The 15,678-nt window shown below is 36.2% G+C and overlaps 1 protein-coding gene across 2 annotated transcripts in view; it reads right to left on the minus strand.

The window, feature by feature from the left end:
• The window catches only part of slc8a2b (solute carrier family 8 member 2b), a 109,873-nt gene that overhangs the window by 21,352 nt on the left and 72,843 nt on the right, over window positions 1–15,678 (minus strand). For both annotated transcript variants that reach the window (XM_084125942.1, XM_084125941.1), the window contains exons 2-3: window positions 8,201–8,674; window positions 3,015–3,152 (exon numbers count right to left, since the gene is read on the minus strand). In XM_084125942.1, coding sequence (XP_083982068.1) covers window positions 3,015–3,152; window positions 8,201–8,581 — 519 coding nt within the window. In that variant the 5' untranslated portion in view covers window positions 8,582–8,674. The remainder of the gene's footprint in view (window positions 1–3,014; window positions 3,153–8,200; window positions 8,675–15,678) is intronic.

The following is a 15,678-nucleotide window of genomic DNA, read 5'->3' on the forward strand; positions in this document are numbered from 1 at the left end:
AAAGGCTGGATCTATTCGCAAGCAGTTGATGTTTAATGAAAACAAACTCAAAAAACACTTCTCAAATACAAAACACAGCAAACAGAACAACCACTCAGTAAAGAAAGACGAGATTGGACCAAGAACATAACAAACACAGGGCTATACAGTATATACAAACGTAGAGCAATAAAGGAAACGAGAAACAGGTGCAGAGAATCAATCAAACAATGAATCACCATAGAAACAAAGCAAACACAGGAAGTCCAACTCAAACAAAACTCAAACACGGACCAGACATGACAATGGCTACTCTTAGCTTTGCAGCTGTTCATTGTCAACAAGAACATCTCCTTATCAACCAAATTGGGAAAGATATACAATGCTATGCAATGTTATGAGGGTGTACGATCACGAACGACACGATAATTCATGTTCTGTTATGTAGTAATTATGTAGCATGTTCTCTGGTAACTTCATCTTGTAATGCCATTGTAATGCACTTTTCCAATTAGTTCCAAGTGTTCCAGTTTCCAAGTTGTAAATTCACACTTTCCAAGTTGAATGGAGCGCAGCATTCGGCCTATGCAAACATTTCAGCGTTTAAATGGTTCAATTAAATGACAGAACAGACAAAACAATTCAACAGCAAACGAATTGTGTCACTTTCCTCTTCAACATTAGATCAATGAGAAATGGGTGTTATTCAGATTCAGAAGCATTCAATGTCCTTGGGGAAGATAAAACAAGAAAAAAGAATGAAATAAACAGCACGCAGGTGTTGTTTATCTATGCTGGGGCTCTATCACTGATATATATATATCTACACCAGGCAGTGAACCTTTGGGATGAGTCTGTGACAAACAGATAAATCAACCAGCGTCTCCTTTCCAGCTGAGCTTGCAATGAGATTTCACACTTCTGACGCCAACATCTGCCAGACTGCATCTCCTTCACTGCAATGTTTCAAGATGAACGATGCATTGTGATTACGTTGTTTAGAAGCGTTTGTCGTACAACAATAATCCCGCTGTGTACGTGAAACCCTTGAGTGAAACACAGAGACCTGACGGATGTCCTAACACATTAGATCAAGAGATTCAGAGTGACAAACAACGTGGAGAGGCTAATGCGTGGCAATAAAGCTGAGCTGGAGCTCCACTGACGTGCTAAATGTTGGCCAAGACAGCGGTGAGCGTCTCCCGCAGGCACAGTCACACAGATCTGAGAAAGCGTTTGATTCCATGCTGTGGACGGAGAGGAACGAACTAGGAGCGTCTCATTAATAAACATGATCTGGACACTCATTAGCGAGAGCAGCGATCAGCATGCATCTCTCTAACCATCTCCATCTACATCTCCATCTTAAAGGGCCAAGAAGCTGTTTGACCCATCAAAATGCTCTGACAAACACATTTTCTGTCCTGTTTTTGCAAACATACTACTGAAACAGAAAGTTCCCTGCTGAACAATAAAGTGTGCAAAAAAGTGTGCAAAAGCTGGGAGACCAGCTAAGACTGACAAACCAGCTTAGACTGGTTTAATGGTCCAATATCCTATACGTCACATCAGTGTTATTTTAGTATTATTTATACTATTATAGTTTTTGTTTATATACTGAATTAGACTTTATTTGTATATTTTCATTTTCATTTTAGTTAAAGTTTAAGAATTTTATTGTGCTTTTGTCATTTTTATGTCTATAGGTACGTTCACGCCATGTTGTAATTACCGTAATTACGAGATTTCAACTTGTAAAAAGCGTTCATGTCCTTGTTAGAGCTCGTAATTACAATTTGTAAGCTGTGAATTTTCTGAGCGCTCCTACTTGAACCACATGAACGCTGTACCACCTGACCGTGTTGACATCTCGAAATTACGGTAATTGCGATATGGCATGAATGCAGCATATATACAGTAGTTTTAATTAAGTTTTAGTTTTAGGGTTTACACAATAGCAATGTACTAAAAATGGAAAAACGTACAGATGACAACGCTGTCAAAACAATTCCCGTTCACATGGAGCTTCAAAAACGCCTAAAAATGTTGTATTCTGCTGCCAGGCCAGTTGGTGATGTTACTGTACGTTGTAAAGAAACACTACAACATGTAACGCATGCGCATGATATCACTGTTTTCAAAAAATTATATTTTTGTTGATTTTCACAGAGACAATAACAGTATAGTTTTCTAAAACTTGCACTTTGAAATCCGTTTTCTACAGTTTGCGTTTTTAGGCCCCCAAAACACTGTTGTTGTGTAAATGAACGGTCAAAGCGAATTAAAAAGTTTTCCGCTTTTAGTTTAAATCAGAGTGTAAACGGCCCCTTGGTTAAGTACATCATCTTGAACAAAAACTGAACAAAAATAAGAAATGTTGCTTTGTCAACTAGCTGAAGTAATACATTTAAAATTAAATAAATGTATAAAATTAATAAAAAAATATATAAAAAATAATAATAATATTAATATTAAATAATATGAAATTATGAATACATTTAAAGTTTTCTATATTTTATTTTAGTTAATGTTATTATTTTTTTCAAATAATGAAAAGTTTCGCTTTAGTTAACAATAATAACCCTGCATCACAGCCTGGCAAAATTCATGGCTAATGTGAGTACTTTTGAAAGTTTCTTGTATTCTACAAATTTTTTATGTGCCCCTGCGAGCAAGACGAGTCACAATATTTATATAAATTTTCCCAGAAAGGTAGAAAGACTGTAAATTTTAAAATACTAAAAGTTCTCACAGCCAAAAGGCAAAGCTAAATCCACAAAACATATCTTTTATTTCCATGAATCTATAAATTATGGATGGATCGTGCTTAAATGCAAACAGAATGAAAAGACAAATCACCACCTAAATTATGAGCAGTAATGTTGCTAATGAAATAGTAAAACCCCAGGCTACGCTAATGAGGGTTTAGCCATCTGCTGTGAATGCAGTAAGTAGTTAAGCAGTTAATTGTCAAAAAAAATTGGCTTTAATTGGCTTCCTAACTAGTACATTTGTCATTTTAAAGTCTCACCCACCTCAATGACTGACAGGAGAATTTCAGGGGCGGAGGATCCAAGTGCCATCAGGGTCAAATTTGACACGGTCTCGTTCCAGATTCTCACAGTGGCCACCGACGTTTCTCCGCTGGGCATGGTGATGGTCACTTCTTTTTCCTGGGTGAGCAGAAGGGAACATGTTCAGGATACAGACAGCTAGTCATTATTGCTAACTAAAGCCTGACAGGTTCTTGCAGCAAGGTCATGCACCACTTAGGACGTAATTGAATTTGAATTGAGGAAGCAAACAGAATGCAGAAATGCAGTTCAATTTTAAATGTATGAGGGAAAATGTGGAATTTTCAAAATGAAAAAATTAATGAATTTAATATTTAAACCATCAAAATATGCAGAACATATTTTATATAAATATATACACTGCCGTTCAAAAATGTTTGGGATCGTAAGAATTTTTTAATGTATTTAAAAGAAGTCTCTTCTGCACACCAAGGCTGGATTTATTTGATTACAAATACAAAAACAAACCGTAACATTGTGAAATATTATTACAATTTTAAATAACTGTTTTCTGTATTATAAAATGTAATTTATTCCTGTGATCAAAGCTGAATTTTCAGCATCATTACTCCAGTCTTCAGTGTCACATGATCCTTCAGAAATCATTCTAATATGATGCTTTGCTGCTCAAGAAACATTTATTATTATTATCAATGAAAAAATGTGTGTAAAAAAGATTTTCATGATGAAAAACCGCCAAACTGTATAAAAACCCTGAGGCACAGACAACCATCATAATCACACTCCACAACTCAATAATGCGCCGCTATGCTGTCAGAGATCATATTCTGGTATGGTGTTTTTATTGTTTGCACTTTCATTGCACCTGAAGTCAGTCAAACTGTCATGGTTCAGTTGTTCCTTTTGAGATAGAAGAGTTCAAGTCTAGTTTTTCTGCCTGGTTTGACCTGGAGGCTCTAGAGTGTGTGTGTGTGCCTCTGATCCAGTGCAATGCAGAGCTGGAAACACTTCCCTTTATTAATTTGCTACTTGCATTACAGGAATTATGACTACCCTTCAGAATGATGCATCTAAGGCAGTCTGTGCCTGGATGTGTGAGACGCTCAAGTCAAGAAAGGACTCAGACGGCTGATTTCTTTATGATTCAGTGCTAAAACATGCTAAAAATGGTAGAAATGTGTTAAAACATGCTAACAACATGGTAAAACATGCTAGCAACGTGCTAATTCAAGCTAGCAACATGTTAAACATGCTAATTATACTAGCAATGTGGTAAAACATGGTAGTAACATGCTAATTCATGTTAGCAATGTGGTAAAACACGGTAGTAACATGCTAATTCATACTAGCAATGTGTTAAAACATGTTATCAACATGTTAAATCATGTTAGCAACATGCTAAAACATGCTAAAAATGTGTTAAAACAAATTACAATTATTTTTTACAATTATTCATGAGATCATTCAATGCATTATAAGGTGCATTACAAGGCATAAATAGTGCATTAAAAATGTTTATAATGCATTCTTCTTCTTTTCTTTTTCTTTACTTTATTTATAAAGCACTTTACATAAAGCATTATACATAAAGGCTTTAAGTAAAGTGTTACCAAACATTTTCAATGAATGTTTTAAGTTGCTCGGCTGTACGTCGTTGACACCAAAACACACCTATTCAGATTTCTGCACTTTCATGCATACAGACAACAAAAACACTTGAGATTGTATGTTATGGCTTTTTCCAAAATGGGCACAATGAACAGGCTCAGAGATGTTTCAAAATAATAGCTCTTCCTTGGCTAACATCTCCAGACTATTTTTGGTGGTATCTGGTGCTGTTTTCACACTTGCTTTTCCCATGACCCTGCAGACAAGGTTGTTTTGACAAGGGTCTTTCTAGGGGACGCTTTGATTAATGAGGTAGACTCAGAGCTGTTGGCTTTGATTTGGCAAAGGAGAGAAACTCACCGGAGAGAAAGAAAGCAACTGACACTCACAAAAGAACTCTGTTAGCCAATTTAGATTAACATTGTGATGCTATTATGTTTGTACCGGTGTTATTTTATCAGTGTTATACTATTTTGTTTTTATTAATATTTTGAATTAATTTTTGTTTTTTCATTACATTTTTTATTATTATTTTTATTATTAGATATATTACATTTTAATTCATTTTAATTCATTTTAATTCATTTTAAAGGATTTGTAATTTTGTTGGGTTTTTGTCATTTTTACAATAACAAATGTCTATATAGTTTCTTAATGAATGTCTAAATTGTTTTTCTAATCATGCTAGCAACATTCTAAAACTTGATAGGAACGTGTTAATTCATGCTACCAACATGGTAGTCATGCTAGCAAAGTGTTAAAACATGTTAACAACATGATGATAATTTGTTAAATCATGTTAGCAACATGCTGAAACATGCTAGCAATGTATGTTATCAACGTGTTAAAACATGTTAGCAATATGTTAAATCATGTTAGAAACATGCTAGCAACAGGCTAATAATGCTAGCAACATGTTAAAAAACATGTTAAATCATGTTAAAACATGCTAAATCATGTTAAAACATGCTAATTCATTATGTTAGCAAATGTCCTAACATGATAATTCATGTTAGCAAATGTCCTAAAACATGCTAACAACATGATAATTCATGTTAGCAATGTGCTAAAACATGGTAGTAACATGCTTATTCATGTTAGCAATGTGCAAAAACATGTTATCAACATGGTAAGAAATGCTAACAATGAGGTAATTGATGTTAACAACGTGCAACAACATGCTAGCAACATATGCTAATTCATGTTAACAATGTGCTAAAACATGCTAGCAACATGCTAATTCAGGTTAATAATGTGCTAAAACATGCTAGCAACATTCTAATTCATGTTGACAATGTGTTAAAACATGCTAACAACATGCTAATTAATGTTAACAATGTGCTAAAACATGCTAGCAACATGCTTATTCATGTTAACAATGTGCTAAAAAATGCTAACAACATGTTAATTCATGCTAACAATGTATTAAAATCTGCTACAAACATATTAACAAACTGTAAAATAAAACTAGATGCTAAGATATGCAAACTACTATAGTGTTTATTAATGTTTTGAATCAGCTTTTATTTTTATTTTTATGTTTACAGTTTTCAATTTTAGTATAACTTCCAGTAATTTTGTTATGTGCTTTTAGCATTTTTATTAGTTTTTGTTTTTGAATATTTCCATAAAGCTTTAATTTATTTTTATTTCAGTTTTGGATATATTTGTGACTGTATCGTGATGGTGCAGCATTTATCAGTCAGTTTTATTGCATTTTATTGCAGTTTTATACAGATTTTTTAATGAAATTATTTTAGGATGCTAGCTGTGTGAAAAACATTTGCTACATCTGGCTATTTAAAATTCAGCAGTTATGCATTTAAAGCTAGAGATTTTGATTTATTTGTTATTTTCTGGCTGAGAAACTGAAACTAAAGAATTGAAGGAAATCTAGCCTCCTTTATAAAAGCATTTTGGCTCATTTTCCTCTTCCGACAGGTTTATGGGGCATGAGTCAGTGAAGGTGATAAGAGTAGGCGATCTACCCTTCACAAGTGTTGACGAGTCAGGCGTTTTAGCAGAAAGAAAGAAAAAAACATCAAGCACACTGCAAGCATTTGCAATCCATTATATGTTCAGAGGCTGGAGAAACAGTCACGATTGTTTTTATTTTAATAACGCCAATTACTAGCTAAAGTCAAGCTCAGGTGAAGGCTATGCTTTTAAAAGAAGAGTTTGCCCAAAAATGAATATTTTGTCATTGTTTACCTGCCCTCACATCATTCCAAACCAAACTTATGCAGTTTTTTCCATAAAACAAAAAGGAAAACTTTTTTATTAGTCTTCACTTTGCTACTTTTTATATGATAACATTACAGAAGAACAAAAAAAACACCCCCCCCATAAGAATAAAAATACTTCTTATGACCCATGCACTAAATTCCAAGTTTTCTGCCGACATACAATTACTTTATTCTATAAATGAATCTAATTATATGGTTTTCGCAAGTTTCATAACCAAATGCACCAGTTTGAATAGAGAGTGCATTTTCAGTGAATACTTACTTCAATTTCAGTTTGTCCAGTGTCCAGTTATTAGATCATGCACTCCCTGAGAATCGATTCCATAACCTTAGCGTTGCTAGCGCCATGCTACCGTTTCAGAAGACTTGAAGATAGACTATTTTTATGACACCTTTATGATGTTTTTTGTCTATTCTGGGCAATTATGGTCACTATGAACTCTTATTAATACTCTGCATTAAAAAATGCTTTTGTGAAAAAAAACCCAGCAGCATACGGGTTTGAAATGACACAAGAATGAGTAAATAATAAGAAAATTTAAAATTTTGGATGAAAAGTAGTTATTACTCCACCACGTGCGTGACGTCATAAACCAACGTGGTTGAACGACCACTTTGCGACAATATGGTTTCGGGAAACAGTCGTGACTCGTGAGTAGTTGATTTCTTCAACGATGCATCGTACTATGGTAGTGGAGCGAGTTAAGTCGTTGTACGGGAAACGCACGCCTGTTTAGTCCCTGTCTCTATGAAGCCCCTCCTTCTGAAAAGCACACTGTGCTCTGATTGGTCGGCTGGAACAGTGTGTTATGATTGGTCAAGCGCTTCGAGTGTGTTTGGGAAATGTCCCGCCCCTTACCATAACCACCAGTTTTAACACACTACTAACTAACTCAACCAGGCTCCGCCTCTTTATTCTGCGCATGCCTTGGGTGGGAATTATTTAAATGAGGAATATTGTGACGCGTTCGTTCCCAGAAGAAACTCAAGACTACAATGGAGGCGTTTCAGGGAGTTCAGAAACACTGACACTGATATAGAGAATAACTTCAGCTGGAGGGATTTTTCATGCTCAAACAGAAACATTAAAAGAAAGATGAACGTGGAAAATAGCACCTCAATTAGTCCTCTTTAAATTATTTTACTATTAGTCAATTAACAGAGACATGAAATGCAACTCCTAAAGAGAGGCATAAGAACTGTTTACCTTGGAAAATGATCATAAATCATAATTTTCCTCTTTATGGTAGACGGGAACTAGGTTACTGCGATTTTGCAATTATTGCAAGATTATCAAGATTATGCAGATTGAGAACAATGTGTGCAACTCACCTGTGACGTGATGACCTCGATGGATGCCATGAATCTGTCAGCGATGATGGACACTCCCAGAAACATGTACATGAGCGAGGCGAAATAGATGACGGCCCGCATGATCTGCTCTCCGAGACTGGGCTTGACCGGCATCCATACGGGCAGGACGATTCCAGGCCTGCACTCGACAGGGTCGCTGCACGGTTTCTTCGGAGCGGGTCCATCGCTGTCATCGGTCAGGTTATCGTAGAGCTCTGAGGGAATCTCTGAAGGAGCGACGGAGGGCGGGAGAGACGGTTCTTCACGCTGGGATTCGGGAGAGCAGGACGGGGGCAAAGAAAGGACGAGGACGAGACTCAGAAAGAGGATAGAAGAGCGTCGAGAGGAAAACGGTGCCATGATCTCACTCCTCAAAAGGCTTCTGGAGTTCAGAGGAGGAGAAGAAATAAAGGAGGTGATTGAACACGGAGAGGAACCAGCCCGCCAGGGGACCTGGGGAGACAAGAGTAAAGAAAAGAGACTTTAATGGCACGAAAAGCAAACGAAAAGGCATCTGTAAATGTCATCATCAGAAAAACAAATCTCACGCAGCTTTAGAAGAACAGCAATCGCAATCCAACATAAATATCTCCAGGCTGCAGCTTTGTGCGGAGCAGCTCCTGCTTTTATAGCGGAGTGAATCAAGTAGATGATTCTAAAAAAATATGTGACATGCAGCAGAAACAGACCTTGGTGGAAGAATAGACTGCGTAGGCAATGAAAATGATTGCTTTCATTAGGTGAAACACGGTTACAAGGACATAAAAAAAAAACATACTGTTGATGATAATGGATGGGATTCTTTTTTTTTTTTAAAGAGCTTAGCAACAGGATATTGAGAAGAGATGGACAACTCAAATAAGAATGAAATAACAGTGGAAATGTTGCCAGGACGGAGGATTATGTCCTCCGCAGGTCTCAGAGAGGGACATCTGTGTGTGCAAGGCTTTTATTAACTCAAGTGCTCAAAAACCTTCCTGTACTTCCGCATAGAGTCAAGAAAACACACACACACACGCAACCAAAGGAAACTTTTAATGCTCAGATGTAGCTCTTTCATAGCTTTAGAGACTGGGCCAGATTTACTAACAGCTTGCATCAGCACAAACCCTCTTTTGGCATTAAAAACGAATGTCAGGATTTACTAAAGATACGCAGTGAAATATTAGCGCTGGAAAGGTGTGGACAGGGTTATTTTTGCACCTGACCTTATTGCATATGCATTTGTAGGAGTTTCCCTTTCAGACGGAAGATTTATGGGAGGAGAGTATTTAAATGAATCATGCAAGGTGATTTACTAGGGTTGGCGCTCGTCAATTTACTTGGACATGCACCCAAAAAAAGCATGTCTTAAAGCAGACGCTAATGTGCGCTGCTCTTGGTAGATTGTGTTGGTCATTATGGAAATTATCCGGCTGCGTCTGTTCTTTAATTTGCGTGTCGTCAGTAGATCCAGAGCAGAACTTTCCTCTCCCATCGGCACTTTTATGGGATTGCCCTGGTTAGGGTTTATTCAGACGCTAATTTGCCCTGTTTAGTAAATCTGGGCCTAGAAATGGAGTACTCAGTTATGTTTCATTGCAAGCATCAACTTCGTTTCAGATGTTTCTTCTCAAATATCTTAGGAGGAGAAAAAAATAATAAAAAGATGGTTGATGAACATGAAGAGAATAGAGATATTAAATCAATGTGGGTATCCATTCCCAAATTAAATTGACTGAAATATTGAGAAATAAGATTTTTAACAGAAGAGATTCTAATTTGTGATTTTATATGAAAAGCAAGCATTTCTTGTCAAACTAACTTTTTTTGTACCAGTGTTATTTTAATATTATTTATATATTATTATAATATCTATGAATATATCGAATTAGCTTTTTGTTTTCAGATTTTATTTAAATTTTGTTTCAGTTTTAGTTTTTGAAAGATTTGTGATTTTGTAACATTTTGTGTTTTTATATTAATATTTCAATAAAATTCTATATACAATAGATATATATATTTTTTTTAAATAACAGTTTTAGTAGATTTTATATTCTGCATAAACTTATTTCAGTTAGTTGTCAAGGCAAAATTTTCATTTACATGTAAGTTTAAGTTTTCCATCTAAAATGTATATTTTATTTTATTTCAGCTTTATTTTAATTACCACAGTAAAAAAAAAAAAAAAAAAGTTTTAGTTATAGTGAGTAATAATGACACTGTTAAGGAACTTCAGGAGAAACACATTAAGTCTCCTGAGCTATAAAAGAGCAAACTTTGACCAATTTGATTCGGTATCGTGAAACATGAGCACCATTCAAGAGCCGTCCTAAACTCTAGAGGAGACGCATGTGACATTATTGGGTGTTTTTCCCAGGAGAAACATCCGAGAAGCAGAACACTCCCATATGTAATCTAATTGTTGTCTAGGAGAAACATTTTAGACATTAGAGATGTCATTAGTGATTTTGTCTTTCAACACACACACACACACACACACACACACACACACACACACACACACACACACACACACACACACACACACACACACACACACACACACACACACACACACACACACACACACACACACACTGATTTATAACACAACAGTGAGTGCAAGCGTGCACTGCTCTCTCTCTCTCTCTCTCTCTCTCTCTCTCTCTCTCTCTCTCTTTAAATATAACTTTACAGATATTCAGATTTTTCTAAATCCAGAGCACATTGTCCATACTCACTCACCCTTGTTTTTCTTTCTATTGTCTCTTTCTAAATGGCCTTATTCCATCACAGAGTAGCTCTGTGTCCAAAACAAAGTTTGAACTGCTCTCCCTTCTCTCAGTCAGAATACTAAACAGCGAGACAGAGCCGCATTGTGCTCGTGTTTCACGCAGTGATGGGTTGCATGGAGGATAGTGGGTTGCCCCCTCATTTCCCCTCATTAACACAGCATCTCTCTCTCTCTCTTGACGTAACAGTGTTCGTATGACTGCCGGCTAGTCATCTGCGGAGAGCTAAACCCCCCAATATAGCAGCACTGAGTCATAATACAGCACGAGCTAAAATAACCTGGATGCAGAAACTGTCTTTGTTTCTGCTGCAAAACCACCTCAGGGACAGAACCGGCACTGAACTCATGTTTCTTTTAAAACGGCATATTAAAGGAGGTACAAAACAGCTGCTTTGGATATCACAGGAGACTGTGAGGAGGTCATGCTCGCAGCTTATGAGATGATGGAATCAGAGAGAGAAACAGAAAAACTGAATGCAATTCATTTGAAATCAAACTAATTCACACTCCAAACTGAGCCGCAGGACGGGTGTGAGACGTAAAAAGACACATTAAAACAAGCCATCTTTCCCAAAGTATGAGCAGCTGTTATAATGATGCTTGCCTTAGCAAACAATAAAAACTGATGACTTAATTGTTTGTACACTCTTAAAAATAAAGGTTCTTTATTGGCATCTTTGGAACGTTTAACATTCCATTGCACAGAACGTTATTTATAGTGGAAAAAGTTCTGATTATTAAAAAGTTCCTCACCATAAGGAGAAAAATTGTTCTTTTTAGAAAGGGGAACCAAAAATGGTTCTTCTATGGTATCACTGCGAAAGCCACCTTTTGGAACCTTTATTTTTAAGAGTGTACATGATGTATGTTAAAGAAGACCTATCATGCTTTTTTCCCCATGTTCATCTTTTTTTAGTCTGTAATGTTTCTGTTTGAGCATGACAAAGCTCTGCAAATTTCCAAAGCACAAAGACACAAGTTATTCTCCAGTGTCACTGTTTCTGAACTCCCTGAAAAGCCTCCATTGTAGTCTTGAGTTTCTTCTGGGAACAAACACGTCACAATATTCCTCATTTAAATCATTCATACGCAGAATAAAGGGGCGGGGCCTGGTTGAGTTAGTTAGTAGTGTGTTGAAACTCGAGGTTATGGTAAGGGGCGGGACATTTCCCAAACATGATTGAAGCGCTTGACTAATCACAACACACTGGTCCAGCCGACCAATCAGAGCACAGTTTGCTTTTCAGAAGGAGGGACTTCATAGAGACAGGAACTAAACAGAGCGTTACTGACAGACTGGGAAGAGAGGAGCTGCAACAATGAAGAATATGGGAATATAATGTGTGTTATGAACATTCAAGCATGAAAAACTGTTCTAGTAGAGCCCAAAAACAAGACTTTGAAAAAGGTCATAATAGGTCTCCTTTAATGTTTTTTGCAATGTTTGTCATGCTAATGAAGTGTTTTGAAAGGAGAGAGAGAGAGAGAGAGAGAGAGAGAGAGAGAGAGAGAGAGAGAGTTTGGCAGCAGTGTGAGAGTCAGGCTCATAGATATTCCCCCCACGACCAGGACGTTTCAATAGAAAGCCCACTGAAGGGCTGGTGAGGGCTATATATCACAGAGAAATGGAGCCGAAAGTAAAAACAAAAAAATGGTAAATAAAATATTAGATTGATTGAAGCAAATATTTCGATGAATCTCACAAAACCTGTCAGACACATGTCGGTTCAAATTTGACCACAAAATCAATAGGAAAAAACAAGAAAATATATTTTGCTTAAAGAAAATAAAGCATATATTTATGAGCTTTTTGATATTTTATTTTGTAAAATAACTTTGTCCACCCTGCAGATTATTAAAGGAGCATCAGCAATTTACTTAATGGATGCAATTCACGTAAAAACTGCAGCCCTTCCCCTTCAGTCAGTTATTGTTTAGAACCATATTTTTACTTTGCAACCTTATTTTCAAGGTTAAGTCTATAGAGTTCTATATAGAACCCTAGGGTTCTTTACTCAATTTTAAAAAACTCTTTATGCCAAAAAAGAGAGAAATGTTTTAAATGATTGCATAATACTTTCATGTTCATGTTTTAGTTTTAATGATTACATTTTTCTAGTGATAAAGTAGGTTACGAGCTGCTTAATTCATAAAATGTAATACAAGAATTGAAAATGAATTACATTGGTTACACTTTATTTTGATGATCCACTATAGACATTCGTAACTTGTCAACTAACTCTCATTAGAGTATTAGTAGACTGTAGACTGTTAAGTTAGGGTTAGTTGTTTGGGTTTGGGTGAGTAAGTGACTAAGTTGACATGTAATTGCAAAGTTACTTACAGTAGGTAGAATATCTGTCATGGGGAGCATTGAAAAAAGTGTTAGCTAATATTAAGCAGACAGTCTACTAATACTCTACTGAGAAATTGCAAAATAGTTTGCAAAGTTACTTATCGTTATTAGAATGTCTAAAGTGGCCCATTGAAATAAAGTGTTACCAAATTATTAAATTAAATCTAAATCTATAAAATCATCTCATGATGGGAACCCCTAAACGGTTCTATATATGAAACGCCTGACAAAACCCTTTAAAGTTCTATATGGAATCTTTTGTAGCATCACAGAATGCAAAAATAATAGTAAAATGTGAATTCCCAAACACTCGGCTTGCCTTCCATTGAAAGAATCTTAACTGGCATGAAGCAAGATATCAGGCTTCAGAATATAAATTCTTCCATTTTTCAATTTTAAATTTGGGACCTGGACAGGAGATTCACCATAATGCATCCTCTCTCCCTCTCTCTTCTGTCACACATACAAACATCCCCACGTGCGCAGTGATTCATCCATTTAGCTGTTTCAGCAAGTGCACTCACATGCCAAAGCCAGTGCGCACTGACCACAGCACACATATTTACACACACACACACACACACTGATGCAGCATTTCTTTTCAGGCTATTCTCAAACAGATGGAGAAGTTCACTCTTACATAAGCAAGTTATGTGCAACTATTCAAACTAGCACTGATAGAGCACTTAAAGCCACGGCGAGGCTAAACATAATTCTTTATTCTACCAAAATGCTTTCCGGAAACACTCTTCCATGCCTCATTTCAGCCGCTGACCTTGAGCCATCTGATAAATCAGTGCCTGCTTGTGTAGAAATGAGAAACTTGAGGCCTTTTCCTTTTTATGCCCCTAAACTCACTACAGACTCATTAAGTCCAACCCGGAAACATTTTTCTTTTCAAGAGCTTTTACTTAACTAGTTTCCATTTTGTATCTTACTGGATCGATGTACTGATGTATCTTCTTGTTATACTTCTGCGTATTTTGTACTGCATGCCACGAGAAGCCGCACTTGTTAAAATGTATTATTGCTCATGTAATTATAAAACAGAAAAACAATGCATTACCCACACCTTAAATGTTGCTGTGTGATGTTGAAAAGCAGCATTATCCATTCATATATATTAAAGACACAAGAATAAATATTAACAGATTCTGTCACATGTTGTCAACTGCCACAGAAAATATAGAGAAATAAAAAAAATCTTAAAACAGCACGGATTTAAAATATGCAACTATTCTGAACTGTTCTGAAATTATAATCAACAATACTTACGTTACACATGTTGACATAATACGCATTCAGAAGAGATGGAACTTATCCAGATGAAATCTCATTCCTACTCTCAGATATCAGGGCCGCTGTTCAAATGAAAGCTACAGGCCTGGCGTGCATCACTGAGCATGTCAGTATACATTTGCTGTGTGCTTTTAAAACGCACCGTGACATTTTACATTGCTGAATCTCGACTTGTAACTCAATTTAACCTTTCAAGTACAGAAAAACAATACTTAAGCAGCACCTTGGAAGCTGTGATGGGAGAAAGCTGAGATGCTTTCAATTTGAATAAATATTTTTAATGCATTTCATTTTAAACCAGGTTCCTTTTTACTTCTTAGGGTCATCTAAGATGCATTTTCATCGATCCGATAACAAGTGGACGACGCTAAATACAGGTGTAAACGGGGTCTGAAATGTTTTGAGCTTGTCCATCTTTGACCACTTCCAGAGGTAGTCAAAAACGCGTTAGACCGGATTGCTATTGTAGAGTAGTCGCTCATTTGGTTGAATGTGAACATCCAAAAGGCCATGATTGTAATGGGACGTGTTGTGAGAAAGCTCACCGAAACAAGGCATTCAAACTTTGGTGCGTTGAACCAAAACACACGGATTTCGAACGAAATCGCAGTTGCCATCTGCATCAAGTGTTGGGTGTAACGCATTACTAAATGAGCAATTACAGTAATTTAATTTTATTTCCTTTGAAAAAGTAAAGTAAGGGATCACTCTTAATTTTTCTGTAATTAATTAGTTACTTCGGATGCAATTGCATTAAATACTGTATTTATTATAGAACAATTCTAAATAAAACAATAGTGGATTTAACATTTATATAATGTTAAAATGTGGATGGCAGTGTCACTGAAAAGTGGAGTAAATTAGATATTTAACATTGTAAATTTATTATATTTGCAAAACAGAAGCCATGGAGCATTACAGCATATCCTGCTGCCAATATTGCAGGGTCTGAAATAATTTTGCACACTTAAAATATGCATGACTGCCCTTTGAGTCTGTGCACATTGAGACACCCCACAGTTATTT

Source organism: Abramis brama (genome assembly GCF_963993115.1).
Source record: "Abramis brama genome assembly, chromosome: 10".
NCBI classification, from domain to species: Eukaryota; Metazoa; Chordata; class Actinopteri; order Cypriniformes; family Leuciscidae; genus Abramis; species Abramis brama.